At 41.5% G+C, this 16,997-nt stretch overlaps 1 protein-coding gene across 1 annotated transcript in view; it reads right to left on the bottom strand.

Annotated features, from left to right (window-relative positions):
* Positions 1-15,314, bottom strand: part of LOC135490581 (stabilin-2-like) — a 66,718-nt gene extending 51,404 nt beyond the window's left edge. Inside the window, exons 1-13 of the mRNA XM_064775778.1 lie at positions 14,623-15,314; positions 12,215-12,300; positions 9,581-9,650; positions 9,109-9,204; positions 8,552-8,674; positions 8,139-8,335; positions 7,035-7,171; positions 3,690-3,750; positions 2,812-2,967; positions 1,805-1,954; positions 1,365-1,508; positions 905-967; positions 183-353 (exon numbers count right to left, since the gene is read on the bottom strand). Of these exons, the coding sequence (XP_064631848.1) occupies positions 183-353; positions 905-967; positions 1,365-1,508; positions 1,805-1,954; positions 2,812-2,967; positions 3,690-3,750; positions 7,035-7,171; positions 8,139-8,335; positions 8,552-8,674; positions 9,109-9,204; positions 9,581-9,650; positions 12,215-12,300; positions 14,623-14,965 (1,797 nt within the window). The 5' untranslated portion in view covers positions 14,966-15,314. The remainder of the gene's footprint in view (positions 1-182; positions 354-904; positions 968-1,364; positions 1,509-1,804; positions 1,955-2,811; positions 2,968-3,689; positions 3,751-7,034; positions 7,172-8,138; positions 8,336-8,551; positions 8,675-9,108; positions 9,205-9,580; positions 9,651-12,214; positions 12,301-14,622) is intronic.
* Positions 15,315-16,997: the final 1,683 nt, after the last annotated feature.

The following is a 16,997-nucleotide window of genomic DNA, read 5'->3' as shown; positions in this document are numbered from 1 at the left end:
GCACCAAAATCATCCTGTGTCGTCACCAAATGACACCATCTTGGGAAACGGCATCCATAAATTTCGAGGGGAAATCATTTGATTTAAGTTTCCAAGGGTCTCTGGACAAGTCTCTAAAGGATGGAACAGGGTAGACCTTTAACCCTTTAAGCTATTGTAAAACGCTGACGATTATAACTTACGGTCGTATCTCGTACGATGTGGTTGAGTAAGATACTGATCAGCATCCCTTGACCCTCCTCCGACAGCAGGTGGTCCACAGTGCCCTCTGGTAGTGCGTCCCATGCGCCGTTATTAGGCGCCAACACGACGTAAGGACCACCGCTGGAGAGTTCGTCTTCTAAACCTGCCGACTGCAAGATAATAAGATTCTTTCAATCTGAGTTCCCATTTACAATATAGGTGGCAGTAATGAAAAGAAACTTTGGTAAAGATATTACCAAAATTACCCTCATTTCAGCACCCCCAACCCCACAAAACATTCCTGGGGTCAAAATTGCTTCATAATGGGTTTTAGTGAAGAAATTGTTTTTGTTGCAACCTCTCCCTGAATGTAGTGTTCATGTCATGATAACGAGTATCATCACATGGGGTGACTTTGACCAATGGGGTAACTTTGAACCACTGGCTGCAGATGTTTCTCATTACAATTCTTTCTAGGGTGTTTAGTTACCCCATGTGTTGGTACAAAACACCGGCTGGAAGAGGGATTTGGGCCAAGTAGATCTACATGGTGCCGTCATTAACATGTTAAGAAATGATATCGAAATTTAAAGGTTGTCTTTCCCTTGAGGGGGGAGGGTATAAGACACACATTGATACTTGCATAGAGGCAGAATTGTCCCTTTCTGTTTTGAAATCAAAGCTATAATTTGTTCACGCTTTTTGTATTTAATGGACTCACCAGGAGGAGTTGTTCGAATCTGTTGTAACGGCCGTCAGTCTTCATCTGTTGAAAGATACTCGCCTGAAAACATGATATAGATTTACTCCTTAAAGCCTGGTGGTTAACACTGCTGGCTACCAGGCAATAGGGCCCGGGGAGAACCCAGGACTGTATTTCTGGATGAATCGACGTACTTTCAAGGAACTAAAATTCCTGGCTCTTCACGACGCGTACGAGGTACAGTGTAACCTCTCTAAGCTGACACCACTCTATTAAGGACACCCTCCCTAAAGAGGACGCTGGTTTTGTGACCAGCCCGTTTGAAGGAATCAAATGCCACGCAGATGTGGTCAACTTCGGGCAGAACCAAAGGCAGAAGAAGATATCATGGTTAGTTGTGTACACTTTCATTTCCTGATTTTCAAAATGGCTGCCAACAGACGCCCTGCACAATTTAACAGACGTCACCCTCTCTTACCTGTCGATCGCCCTTTATTTCTGGTAACCTCCCTATCACCCGATCGGTCACGTGGATCAGCCCGTTCGACGCCAGGATGTTTGCTCGCAGCACGGTTCCTTTTGCTGGCGCCCCCTGTAGGCGGTATTTGAAGATGTCAATTTCCTGCGGAGAGGAGGAAAAAATGTCATCAAATATTAAAACGGCTCCTCAAAAAGACCATTCCCCCATTATTGAGCACTGATTTAGGAGGGGGATAGGGGTATCTGTCCCGGCACCTCAAAAGGCTATTCCCCACTACTGTTGAGCACTGATTTAGAAGGGGGGGGGAATAGGGGGTATCTGTCCCGGCATCTCAAAAAAGACCATTCCCCATTTATTGATCAGGACTGATTCAGGAGGAGGGAATACGGTTACCTGTCCTGGGTCTAGAAAGACCATCCCCCAATGTCAATAATTACCCTGTCCTTGTATTTTATCTCTGCGGGCACGCCAAGGAGAGTATAGAAGTGTGAGACGTTCGACAGCTCTTCAAGTCTGAAGTCGCCAATCACGAGGTGCTGTTTCAAGACTTGTTTCGCACGATCCTGGTCATTCTTCATCTCATCAAGCTAAAAAAAATTACGAAACTTCAAACTTTTCGGTGAGATTTATTTTTGTGTATGATTATGCTGACCCCAGTTCAGCTTCTCCCCAGGGTGTATTCCATCAGTTCAAGAAATGGACACAAACTTCCCAAAGATGTTTGTTCAAGCCACGATTCACAGATGGCGCTACTTGTGTTTCTTAGATTTTCAGGTCATCTATATATAAACACCATCTATATATAAACACCATCTATATATAAACACCATATATGTGACCCGTCACAGCAAAACCAGGCGCTTGTCGCACAGAAGATGAGCCTAAATGACACCAGGAGATAATGGAAGAAATTGATGTGCTCATATTTCACAAAAGGCAAACAAAAGAGAAATGAACAGACAGTCCGTCTCAACCTGTCAAGCTCAGAGCGACATGCGCCTGGTTTTGCTGTGATGGGTCACATATATATAAACAACATCTATATTAACACCATCTATATATAAACACCATCTATATATAAACACCATCTATAGATAAACACCATTTATATATAAATACCATCTATAGATAAACACCATCTATAGATAAACACCACCTATAGATAAACACCATCTATATATAAACACCATCTATATATAAACACCATCTATATATAAACACCATCTATATATAAACACCATATATATATAAACACCATCTATATATAAACACCATATATATATAAACACCATCTATATATAAACACCATCTATATATAAACACTAACGCGATTCAAGACGTCTGTCACTGTAGTTCCTGTACATTCTTACTGGGGAAGTAGTACAAAATAATTAAAATTCACCCGTTCTATCGAGAAATATTCAAAATTTAACTTTTTACTGACCACCTTCAGGCCGCTGAATCCACCGTCAGTCGTGGCGAATAACGTAAACGGTCCATGCTGACTCAACGCTTCGAATAACGTGGTCTGGATTAGGCGTATGAATATGCCAAGTTTCCCGCTCAACTCCGGATCCAACGCGTTAAGCTCGATCAGTCTCTAAAAAGAAATTGACAACAAATGGGTTAGATCTCGATAAATGTTTACAAGATTGAACAATGCTTTCCTACTCTCTACGAACAGGGCACTGCCGACTCTGAAAACACGTTCACAGATTAGGCTTACGAGAATCTGCTGAATGTGAATGTGGAGTTGGAGACCAGACTCCAGATCACGTACTTCAGACCTGCTCCCTTCTGAAGAATAGAGAGGAATACTGGCCAAAAGACACCACCCTGACCACATAGCTCTGGGGCTCTGTACCTGCTCCCTAATGAAGAATAGTGAGGAATACTGGCCAAAGGACACCACCCTGATCACAAAGCTCTGGGGCAGAACTCTCTAGGAGAGCCTACCTTGGTACCGAAAATGTGAAACCGTCACACCAAAACCAGGTGCATGTCACACAGAAGATGAGCCTAAATGACACCAGGAGATAATGGAAGAAATTGATATGCTCATATTTCACAAAAGGCAGAGAAAAGAGAAATGAACAACCAGTCCATCTCAACCTGCCAAGCTCAGAGCGACATGCGCCTGGTTTTCTAGACGGGTCACAAATGGTTTCCCTGTCTAGCGTGCATCTCAAAAATTCTGAATGCAGAAGAAGAAGAAGAAGAAGAATGCTTCCACCTTGCATGAGGCATCCAAGTAACAATCCTGGTAGGAAGGGTCTATAATTAGTGTATTGAAAATAATGAGGTGAATTTTCAACTTCTCACCTGAAGTAGATTTCCATAGCAGACGAATCCATCACCAATGTAGCCCTCCTTGCATTTACACCTGGAAATAAGATTTAAAGGGTCAACCGTTTGTCTCAAAGTTAATCGTGGTCAGGAAAATAGAAATGCAGTTATACACAATGCCGTAGTGAAGTTATCTTGTACGCAACTTTGCTGAAACCTGGTATGTATAGTAGTATTTAATTTTAACTGTTTACCCAATGGCAATCTTGAAATTTATATCAGTGTGTATTTACTCAATTGGCAATTGGCAATTTTCAAATTCAATTATCAATTTCAAACTTTCAATTGACTACTGTGTAGGCCTTTAAAGCCTTTCAGTAAGTGGTGGTGAGGTCAAGTGGTTAAAGTGATACTATGATGTGCGGAACATTGCGGAAATACGTCCGTTTTTAATTGTTGATCACAAATGTAAAGCTCAAATTTTCCATTTTTGATTAGATTTATTATAAAATCGCTGAATGTAAACCACCGCGACCGCGAAAAAGTTCATGTTCTGACGTCATCAACGAAGACAGCATCGAAGCGAGCCGTCCGGGCGGGATTAAACCATCAATTTCTAGAAAATGTGCATTTCGATTCGAAAACCTTACCGATTTATGAGAAAGTGACGTAGTCATTTGTCAAAAACAGCTAAAACATTATATGGTGAAATTTGACACGAGTTACCCTTTAAAGGTCTACTTGGTTGGGTCTTTAGTATTTCTGGGATAATGAAAATCAAATTTTATGGAGACTAATAGAAATAGTCAACAAAATGCTCAAAATGAGCAGACACAGAAAAAGTGTTAACTGCTCCAAACAGGCCATGGCCTACTCACTAAATCAGGAAACTGAAAAGTCAAGTCGGCCTCGTTAATTGTGAATGTGAATGAGAAAGGGAAATGTAGGAGAATTGACAAGGCCACGTTTCCGGGGTTTGGAGTCCACCTTGGAAAGGTTACATTGAAATTAAGCGGGAAGGAAAGCATGGTCAAAGGTGAACAAACACTTTAAATATTGTATTAAGTATATGATAAATAAATGTACTGAAATAAATGTGGCGAAAAAAAGCAATATTTATCTATATTTATCATTCGTGCAAGCTGGTCGGGGTAACATCGTAACCAGAATGATGACATCATACCTACGTAGGTAAATGTAGATGTCAGCAGAAAATGTAACAGAGCCATATTGCTTGTGACGTCTGGTGGTGGAATTCTACTATTCCGCAAGACGTCACAAGCAATATCGCTCTGTTGAATGTCTTTGACATCATCTGGCAATTTTCAAATTCTGTGTAGGAGGAATAAATTTGAAAATTTTCTTTATGACACGGAAGACAATGTCAGTCTGAGTACTGAACCAAGATTTGGGGTGAAAACATCAAAGTCTAGTTAATTGAGAGGGAATATCGTTTTCCTGATATTTTGAAGAATAACTGCCAAACCAGCATTGATATAAATATTTTGCTTTAACATCTATCAGATTATGTATCTATCATCAATATCCCGCATTTTCAGCGTTATATCACGCACAGTTTGCGGATGCAGACCACTTTAAAAATACCTTGTACCCAGGTCTTACAGGCTTTTCAATTATATACATTCATGCTCATGGATGATCATATGGGCCCTAGATCCAAGGCCCCTTTTTGAGTTTGATGGCAGAATTTTGCAAAAATTTACCAAATGTTTGAAAAACCATGAAGCGGTTGGAATTTTGAGCTGATTTTTGCATGTAGCATCTGTACGACATCAGCAACTACATTGGCAGTGTTTTATTGGTTCTGACATGTCTAGATATCAATTATAATAATACATTGTATATCATTTTGGGTCATTTTTGGATGGATTTGTAGGGTAAACACAAGCGACCCTAAGATGCTGAAAATTTTGGAACGTAATGATAGACACATAATCTGATACTAGTGATAGATGCTAAAGTGAAATATTGATATCAATGCAAATTAACCATTTATTCTTCCAAATATCACGAAATGACAACTTGGACATGTTCTCAAAATATCAACATTTTGTGAAAATTTTCTTGATGACACGGAAGACAACATCAGTCTGAGTACTGAACCAAGATTTGGGGTAAAAACATCAAAGTCTACATTGGCAGTGTTTTATTGGTTCTGACATGTCTAGTTATCTCGCCCTAGAGGTGACGAAACGTGCTCCGCTAAAGGACGACGACGGACGCCACGGTATCGTATAAGCTCCCCAGAGGTGAGCTAAAAACCAACACGTTTCAGCAAATTCATATGCATGATAACTACGCTACGGCATTGTGTACAACTGCATTTCTATTTTCTTGGCTCACCAATAATTACAAACGGCATGCCTCTTAATGTGCAAGACAATGGGTTAACATCAACATTTATATTATATATATCCCGGTTGACTGCAGAAAGGAAGTGCCTATGACCAAGGGCATTTGAGCTGGACTGTTTAAAGGTCAAATACTTTAGCCTCATAAGATCGATATCCTGATTGAGTCAGTAACAAAAATAAGGGGCACATATGAAAATACAGTGGAACCTCCCTTAGCGGACACCTCTCTATAAAGGACAACCTCTCTATTAAGGACACTAGTTTTGGTCCCAAATTGGTACTTACCATTCAATTTGACCTCTCTAATCAGGACACCTCTCTATTAAGGACAGCATTTGTCAGTCCCGATGGTGTCCTTGATAGAGAGGTTCTACTGTACAGGATTCAGAACTGAGAGACAAATTAATTGTAAAGCTTATCAATCGTTTGACTACAGTCTGAAGTATTGAACTAGCTACCTCAGACGCTCCCCATTAAATTTCATGTGACACAATTGTGAAGTTATTTTTTCCAGTATCCAGTGCCTTCCAGTTGCTTTTTCTGCGTAAATCAGATCATTATCAACGCGTCTGTGGCTTGATGCGGAATCAAAATGATGATCAATTTATTCCCACTAAGGAAGCCAAAATTATTTTGTCCAAATTGTTGCAACGACGGTCTCAAGAACTGAACTCCCAGCTCCCAGACGCATCTTGTAAAATTTCATGCGGCACAAATTTAAAGGTCTTTTGAAGAATGTATTTTTGGTTGTCTCACACAAATGTTTAATTATCATTATTTGGCATGTTCACAGAATGCTTGCAACATCAAAATTGATTCACCGTGGTAAGGCCACAATTATTTCATAACAAACACGGCGGACCTGCAAGTTGGGAATGTTCGGGTCGGTTTGACAATCTATTATTTTGATTTTGCGACCGCCTGTCAGAGGTTTTCTTGGAATAAAGTTCGTAAACCAAGGAATAAAATAATTGTGGCCTAAATTTCCCAAATAAAAACAACTTACTCGAATACTCCTGGAGCTGTGGTGGTACAGTTTGCGCCAGCGTGGCAGAGAGAGGTGTTCTGTAGACATACATCGATCAAGGAGCAACCCATCGGTTCCACATAGTTCTCATAGCCTCCATTACACTGGCAGTGACTCTGAAAAAGTTTAAAGGACAACTTGGGCATGAGATGTGTTGGATTTTCATATAAAAATGGGCCGTAACTTCCCCAGTGAATCAGGCATTTTCTTGAGACCAGAATGAAAAGCTCCAATCACGCTCAGGTCCACAGTGCCCAGGTCACCATAGACGTAAGTCAAGCTCTGGACTTTGAAGCTCCTTTAGCCAGTCTGACACAGGTGCAAAGCCTGACAGACCGGCATATGATAGAATCACTTACCTGGCCAGGTCCATCAAAGACACAAGTTGAGCTGAGGACCTCACAGCCTCCGTAGCCAGTCTGACACGGGTCCACAGCCTGACAGATCAGTCCATCACCAGCATATGATAGAATCACTTACCTGGCCGGGTCCGTCATAGACACAAGTTGAGCTGAGGACCTCACAGCCTCCGTAGCCAGTCGGACACGGGTCCACAGCCTGACAGATCAGTCCATCACCAGCATATGATAGAATCACTTACCTGGCCGGGTTGCATAGACACAAATTGAGCTTAGGACCTCACAGCCTCCATAGCCAGTCTGACACCGGTCCACAGCCTGACAGACCAGCCCGTCACCAGCATATGATAGAATAACTTACCTGGCCAGGTCCGTCATAGACACAAGTTGAGCTGAGGACCTCACAGCCTCCGTAGCCAGTCTGACACGGGTCCACAGCCTGACAGATCAGCCCGTCACCAGCATATGATAGAATCACTTACCTGGCCGGGTCCATCATAGACACAAGTTGAGCTGAGGACCTCACAGCCTCCGTAGCCAGTCTGACACGGGTCCACAGCCTGACAGATCAGCCCATCACCAGCACATGATAGAATCACTTACCTGGCCGGGTCCATCATAGACACAAGTTGAGCTGAGGACCTCACAGCCTCCGTAGCCAGTCTGACATGGGTCCACAGCCCGACAGACCAGCCCGTCACCAGCATATGATAGAATAACTTACCTGGCCAGGTCCGTCATAGACACAAGTTGAGCTGAGGACCTCACAGCCTCCGTAGCCAGTCTGACATGGGTCCACAGCCTGACAGATCAGCCCATCACCAGCGTATCCTAGCTTGCAGCTGCAGGAGTGGTTACCTGGGGCCGTCATGTTACAGATGGCATCTGTGTGACAGGGATCACTGGTGCAAGGGTCGATGGCTAAAAAACAATATTTTTAACAAATTAAGATTTATCTCAATGTAACAAAGCGATCATTTATGAAAATAATTTCATCATGGGAGAAAGTGATGATCAAAACTCTTCGAATGCTTTTATTCTAAAGTCTATGGTCTCTATAGCCATACACCTTTATCTGGAACTAAACAACAGGATAGGACTTTTTCTCCTGGGGACAGTCATTCCAGTTACACCTACCATCGCAAGTTTTCCCGTCGCCTTGGTAACCTAAATGGCAGACACACTTTGCACCGATGACAGGACTCTCTTCCACACACTCGGCATGCTCGTCACAGGCGATGGAATCACATGACGGGATTTCTGAAATTAACATAATTTATGATTAGAGAGATAGCGCTGTGAAAACCCACTCTACCAGCAGCAAACATCATTTCTGAACTGGTCTTCTGCACGTGGCCATGTTACTCTCCAAGGCATTTTCCTCCTGAAAGGCGGGATGAGCATTTTGTATGCCACTACAGTTAGGCACCAATTTGGTTTACTGGCCTCTAGTGTCTCCATCATAAGGAGTTCATCCCAAGCTGTACACAATCTGACCTCAGTAATCAGGACACCTCCCTATTAAGGATAGCATTTGTCAGTCCAAGGGGTGTCCTTAATAGAGAGGTTTTACTGCAGATATACATGTAAAGGTTTGAGACGGATTGACCCAGTATAATTCAATCTACAACAATAAATTCTATTCTATAGTTATGCAAGTTTATAGCTGTCATTTAAGGAACTACTTTACTCACCCACATCACAGTACCGTCCTTTGAATCCCGCATCACAAAAACAAGTTCCATCTCCCTGAAGTCCGCGACTGCAGATTCCGTGAAGACAGCGACATTCTAAAGAAAATGACACAACATAAGCTCCATAGTATTTAAAGGGGTACACTGTTGGTGATTACTGGTAATTACTGGTGGTACAACCGCAATGTTGAGATTCATATTCGGTTCATATTTAGCAATTGGAAATTTTCAAATTCAATTACAAATTTAAATTTTTTAACGAATAACATAGGCCTTAAAGTAGTAAATTGGGCCTGATTTAACTTCAGGATAAAAATATTCCTCCCACCACCACAAGTCAAATTAGAATTCTGATGTAATAAGATATCAGAGACACCTATTGGCAATGCCTTGTATCTTAATCTGGCCCACCATGCTAAAGCCTATAGTCTCCCTTTAAAAACGGTCTTGGACTCGATGACGTCATACATACCTCCGGTACAGTTTACTCCAAATTGATAATGTTTGGCGCATGTTTCACACCCGAATCCTCCATAGCGTCCCTGAAATGAACAACATATTTAAAGGGTGAGCTGTTTATCGTATTTAATGGTGGTCCAAGAAAACAGAAATACACAATGCTGTAGTGAGGGTTATTATGCATGCAAATTAGGCGAAACTTGGTATGTGAAGTATGTACGTATCTGTGATTCTAAAATACCTTGGTACCGTAAAGTCAACTTTTAAATGGAAAATGCATAAGCCTCGTTCTGAGAGTGGAGTGTTTTGGACACGCAACCAAGATGCTCTACCAAAGTTCCCTCGGGTTGCACTAAAATGTGGAACCATGCACACAGCTCACTTCAGAAGTTTGAGGCTCTCAAAACACTGCTTCAAACACAAATCAGCCAAGGAAGCATCAACCACCCTAAGTTTTTTAATGAGCTCTACACATATTTGCTGAGAAAAACGCTCCAAATAGCCCATTTGCGCGGATTTTAGCGTCACTTGAGCGAGCCGATCCGGACTTCCTATACGCGCTGCCGTAACATAATGTAAACAACGGCGCTACCGGCGCTCCGGGCAGGCGATGGATGGAATTTGCCAAATTCGCACATATTCAAGTTATTTCGTGGCCTATCTTTTTAAGTTTGAGGTATTTTAGAATAGAAATTGAACCCTCGGCTTCGGACCTTGGTTGAGTTACCAAGACACTCTCGGGTGGAGCTAAAATTTCGTCCAAACCCTTGCCTGTCGGCTCGGGTTTGGACTGTATTTTAGCTCCACCCTCGAGTGTCTTGGTAACTCAACCAAGGTCCTCCGCCTCGGGTTCAATTCCTTAAACATAAAAGCATTGTCGAAGTTCATTTTCACCAAATTAGAAATGTTCAAATTCGATCTCAATTTTCAAATTTTTGAAGGAATGGAGGAGGCCTCTGGTTCTAAAGGGATACAGTGGAACCTCCCTTAGCGGACACCTCTCTATTGAGGACAACTTCTCTATTAAGGACACCAGTTTTGGTCCCAAATTGGTACTTTCCATTCAATTTGACCTCTCTAATCAGGGTACCTCTCTATTAAGGACAGCATTTGTCAGTCCGGAGGGTGTCCTTAATAGAGAGGTTCTACATGTACACTGTTCTTTCACACATATCTTTGTTGTTCGGTTTTAGACTTATTTCCTATTTCTAACATCAAGCAATTCCATGAGTTAATCAATGTTATCTGTATACAATAGGTGCGTTTTTCAATTTTCCCGATTGCTGCATATCAATTAAGTGTATAAGTTGTCATATGAGAATTCTACAGTGGGTGTGTTGTTTGAATCGTCCCAAATCTGCCAAAAACTTCATGTTTTCTCTGGCCACTGTGGCAGTAGCGATATAGCGTGTGTCATTTTCATAAAAATGACCACCAACGAAAACAAATGGTGTTCCCCTTTAAAGGGACACTAAAGGCAGCAGCTAGGCAGGCAAGATAAAGTTACACAAAGTCGCCAATAGGGGTCTCTCACATCTCACAGTACGTCAAAACGATTCACACTTGTACGAGGAATATATTTAGTGCTGAATCTGACATTACCCAGGGCCCTTACTGTGTATATTAGTCACCTGAAGATGGCCAAATTAGCCCCGCTGCTCCTGCCTATAGTCCCCCTTTAAGAATGTCTACATTGTACATCTATATTATAAACTGCAACCTTTATAGTACTACAGGATGTCCCAAATAAAAGTTCTTATATCTTATCTGTACCAAAACCCAGAAGTATGACCTATATAACCCAAACCACTTATCCTTTCCATCTAAATAGCACAAAAAATATTTTCATAATGCACCCTTGATCAAATTTCTTATTGTTTCTTTACTTACCATATGCCGTTGATATTTTTAGCCTCATTATCTTACATTGTGATTGCACAGTAGAACCTCTCTATTAAGGACACCCTTGGGACTGACAAGTGCTGTCCTTGATAGAGAGGTGTCCTGATAAGAGAGGTCAAATTGAATGGAAACAACCAATTTGGGACCAAAACTAGTGTCTTTAATAGAGAGGTTGTACTTGATAGAGAGGTGTCCGCTAAGGGAGGTTCCACTGTATATGAAGATAATTTTACAAAGATAACTTGTACCACGTTTCAGTCCAGAAAAGAAGTTTGTGTCTTCTAGCATTTTAGAAGGTTTGTGTAATTTCTCATTCTGAATTTAAGGGTTAACCATAATTTACACTACCATTTAGGCTAGAACTTGAAATCCTAAAGTGATGAGAACTCATTCAAAACGATGTGAATGCCAATTATCAAATTCAATTACAAAATTGAAATTTTTAACCAACAGTGTCCGCCTTAAAGGGGGACTATAGGCAGGAGCAGAGGAGCTTACTTGGTCATCTTCAGGTGACTAATACACAGAGTAAGGGCCCTGGGTCATGTCCGATTCAGCACTAAATATATTCCTCGTACAAGCATAAATCATTTCGACGTACTGTGAGATGTGAGAGACCCCTATTGGCGACTTTGTGTAACTTTATCTTGCCTGCCTAGCTGCTGCCTATATTGTCCCTTTAACACTGATCAAATTCAATTTTACCAAAATATCGGATTATAAGTTTGAACAAAAGTATGCTTACCTCGCAAGAACAAGTTCCGTTACCATAGCTACCATCACTACAAATGCCACGCCCGCTACACGGGAACTGAGCACTGCCGGGACACTCTGAAAAGATAACAAGATAATAGAAAGAATAGATAAAGTCAAAGAATGTGTCACAAATGTGACTCGCTCTACCAAAACTAGGCGCTTGTCGCATCTGAACTTGACAGGTTGATACGGACTTGTTGTTCATTTCCCTATTGTAGACCTTTTGTGAAATGTGACCAAATCAGTTTGTAATAGATTTCACAAAAGGTCTACAATAGGGAAATGAACAACAAGTCCGTATCAACCTGTCGAGTTCAGATGCGACAAATAATCTGTAACACAGCACCTATGTGGCACTACAAGGTACCAAATTCTGACACTAGGGGGATTTAACAAGATAATCAGCTCCAATTAAATGGATATCGCTCCTATTTAATTGCTGGTTGCTCCTCGATTTTTTTGTCACATAATAGATAGATGCCTGAGGCTGCATATCCATAGGCTGTTCCGTGCCCTGCACAACATTCCCTTTTTACCGCCTGGCGCGCCACACGGACAATGAACCTTCGTTGGTGTTATTGATCGTTCCCATAGGTTATGCCGTGTCACATTGCGGGCATATATGCACTGTGCATTGGGAATATAGGCCCATATTGGGATTGAACATGTCCATTCTTTTGCGAGTGAACAACACGGAAGCAATGTCTGAGGCGAAATTAATTTAAGAGGTTCATCAACGGGAACTACTCTGGGACCCCGAAACTGATGATTATCACAACAAGCGCGAACCTGTAATTTGTTTAAAAGTCAAGTTTTATATACATGTACATGTCAATTTGATGTTGCAAGTGAATATACAAGTTACTTGTATTTTCATTTTCAATATTCATAAGAAATTGTCTTCTGAAATAATGACAGCGTGCGGATAAACGTCTTAACCTTTCTTCTCGCACCTCCGTCCGTACCGAGCGCTGCGAAATGAGGACTACAAAGGCCTACATGACCAAAAAGGAATATCCAATGGAGACACAGGGCATAGTGCCAGGTCACAAGGCTGTTACGCCATAACGCCACACTACACAAGGGCATACCCTATGGATACCCGGCCTTATACAGTTAAACTAATTTAGTAGTGCTTATTATAAAGGCCTGCGTTATTCAAGTGTTTGCTGTATTTTCTTGTGGCACAGGTAAAAGAAATGAACATTGCTTTAGTGCAGTTGTAATGCACACAAATGTTTCGAAATTTGGCATAGTCTCAACAAAACAATTTTTCTAATTCAAATTCATGTTCAATTTTCAAATTATCAAATTATCAAATTTTGAACGAAGGGATAAGGCCTCTTTTAAAGGGTAACTCGTGTCAAATTTCACCATCTAATGTTTTAGCTGGTTTTGACCAAAGATTACGTCACTTTCTCATAAATCGGTAAGGTTTTCGAATCGAAATGCACATTTTCTAGAAATAGATGGTTTAATCCCGCCCGGACGGCTCGCTTCGATGCCGTTTTCGTTGATAACGTCACAACATGAAAATTTTCGCGGTCGCGGTGGTTTACATTCAGCGATTTTATAATAAATCTAATCAAAAATGGAAAATTTGAGCTTTACATTTGTGATCAACAATTAAAAACGGACGTATTTCCGCAAAGTTGTAAATCACATCATAGTATCACTTTTTAAATGAAAAACATAGGCACAGTCATGATTTCAATGCCTTGGCTTCTTGCTCTTCTGGTCAATTTGACAATTTTTTCTCTGCGGAAAAGGGCCCAGTTTACCCCCCCCCCCCAGGCCCAACGCAGGTGAAAAAGTAAGAACATAACTTCAGTGGAACCTCCTTTAGCAAACACCTCTCTATTAATGCAAGTATCAATTCGTTTCTTGTACCCCCCTCCTCAAGGGTAGTTACGCTATCACCACTAATCTTTGCCGATGCTTCAGTAGTATTTATTTTTCCTTTAGTGAAAATTTGGCGAAGCTGGAAAGAATAAGGATGCTAATGTGTCGATGTCTTGTCGAACATACAGCCTTTTACCCAGTAAAATTAGTTCGGTTACTTAATATGACGGTGATAACTGATATATTGTTGATGGTGATGTCTTGACGAAAGAAAAAGTAGCATTGGTGAAAAAAGGGTGATGCTTGAGCCTTAAGATGTCGTTATAGGGTGATAAGGTGTCGTACCCTTGAGGAGGGGGGGTACAAGACACGAATTGATACTTGCATAAGGAAAACTTCTATTGAGGACACTAGTTGTGGTCACTCAGTGGTAGTTTCCATTCAATTTGACCTCGCTAATCAGGAAACCTCTCTATCAAGGACAGTTGTCGGGCCTAGGGAGGACCCTTAATAGAGAGGTTCTACTGTACTTCTAAACCGAACAAATTGTTTTACCTTGACAAGCAAATCCCCAGAATCCAGGACAGCAAACTCGTAATTGTGAATGACGAACGCACTGATGGCGGCATCCCTTCAACATCATCTTATGCCCCATCAAAATGAGCAGATACGAACACCCACTTAATCCGACGCCTGTCGTCAACTTCGTCGTTCCGTACGGACAATTTGTATTTTGGTTCGCTGGACACGGTTTACAAGTCGTGTAAAATTTACTACTGACGGACTTGTTACAGTATTTCTCAAGTGGTATTGGGGAATCGCAATTAAATCCCGTCATGAATGACAATATAAGAAATACCACGCACGCAGAACAGCCTAAAAAGATTCTTAATTCCATTTTTGAAATCTTCAATCGCCAAAAACTGCTCCCAAGTTGAAATCACAGTGACAGGACTAACTTCTGACAAAATGCGGCAGATCCAAATGAACTACTCCGCTCAAATACTCGACACAAAATGAAGTCAAAGCATCAAGGAATTGATTAACTTATCCCATCCAAGTTAGAACAAAGGATTACGTAACATAATCACTGAAACAACTCCAGCAGATTTTTCGACTTTCCTGTTTCTTCCGAATGGGAAGCGAAGTTTACACAGCTGGTCGTCCCATCTCTTCAAGTGATCTTTACAACTTCTTCCTCTTGAGGCAATTGGTAAAGAAACAATAGTTCTTGACACTGGCAGCTTGGGTAGGCCTGCGCTTACAACCACGTTAACTGGGCTTGGCCTAGAGACAGTGGCCTACAGTGATCACGGCAATCAAAATTAATGATAAAGCCCAGGATTAATGCCTCTTTAGTCATATCCTGTCAGCTGGTTGCCCGAGTGATCCTGCCGGAGTGGGAGTTTGATTGAGGCTACAGGAGTGCAGTGGAGCTACTTTAAGGCCAAGAGAATTAAATGATGACCAGTCCCGTTTCTTTCCTCATTAGAGTGTTGGTTTATTTGATGCAAGTTTTCATCAAGTATTGAAATTAACACACAATTTTTCATTTATGCTGTAGATTCTCCAACAAAATCGCTGTCAGGTGATTTCTCTTAACATTGCCATAGTTCAGTTATCTTTCATGCAAATTTGCTAATACATGGCGTTTTGATATAGTACAGTAGAACCTCTCCATTAGGACACCCTCTGGACTGTCAAATGCTGTCCTTAATTGAGAGGTGTCCTGATTAGAGAGCTCAAATTGAATGGAAACACGCACATTGAGACTAAAACAAGTGTCTTCAATAGAGAGGGTGTCCTTAATAGAGAGGTGTCCGCTAAGGGTGGTTCCACTGTATTGGTATATCAGTCCACACAACACCATTGTTGAAATTTAAATTTAGTCCATGTACATGTATTTCTTATGATATTCCAAGATGCCAGGAAAGTGCAAGATTTAGGAGACTACCCCACCATGCATACACCCTAAAAGCTGGACACTCATGAAACTAAAGGTGTGGAACTCAGACAAGGAACTTTCTGAGGCTATTGGTGTTCCCTTTCTCACGCCCCCCAACCTACACTCCGGACGCAGTGGACTGGCCTCGATCCTCACCCTAAGGAGACCAGATGATTAGAATGACCGATGGGTTGCCCAGGGAGTCTACCCCTAACCAGGAAACAAAGGATGCCCTGTACTTAGCTGATAAGGAAGCGGCCAATTACAACAAGGATGAACCTCTTGAGCACTTCCTGCTCACACCGTGCTCATCCGATATCACGGCACACGTGTGTCATGGTGTGCATCCTCCCATCCTCCTTTGGTTGATTTTAGAATACACACACACAGAGCCCTGCGGCAGAAAGCACACAAGCAGGGGTGGTGGGGGGGGACTGGCTCCTAAGAGGTCCAGGAAAAATGTGATTTTCAAGCAGATTCGGGGTCCTTTTCAGACAAAAAGTGGTGATCTGAAATCTGAAATCATCAAATTTCGTTTTTATAAAGGACAAGTATTGTATAGAATAGAGGTAAATTTTGGATCACTTACTGACAAGGAACAGATTCAGAGAATATGTCAGGTTTCTTGACTGCAAAGTTTAGTGTTTTAAAATGCAGGCAACTTTGGATGCGACAGAGGGGTGAAGCACATTTGATGTAACACCCAAGATATCTCACCAAATCAGGTCAAATGCAGCAGGGCTATAATTGAGTGTATTTTAGAATGATACAAAGGCCTTCTGTGGGAGGATGTATTAACACATTGTCTTCTTCTCCGGGTTCGTGTGCAATACCTCCGTTGAGCATTGTCGCACCTTATTTGTTATTTTGACCTTGAATCCATATAATCCATATGTGTAACCATCACAGAACCAGACGCATGGCACACAGATGATAAGCCTAAATGACAACAGGAGATATTGGAAGAAATTGATGCACTCAGATT

Source organism: Lineus longissimus, chromosome 7 (assembly GCF_910592395.1).
Source record: "Lineus longissimus chromosome 7, tnLinLong1.2, whole genome shotgun sequence".
In the NCBI taxonomy this organism is placed as follows: Eukaryota; Metazoa; Nemertea; class Pilidiophora; order Heteronemertea; family Lineidae; genus Lineus; species Lineus longissimus.
Note: the sequence above shows the minus strand (reverse complement) of the source record. Positions and strands in the feature narration are given on the sequence as shown.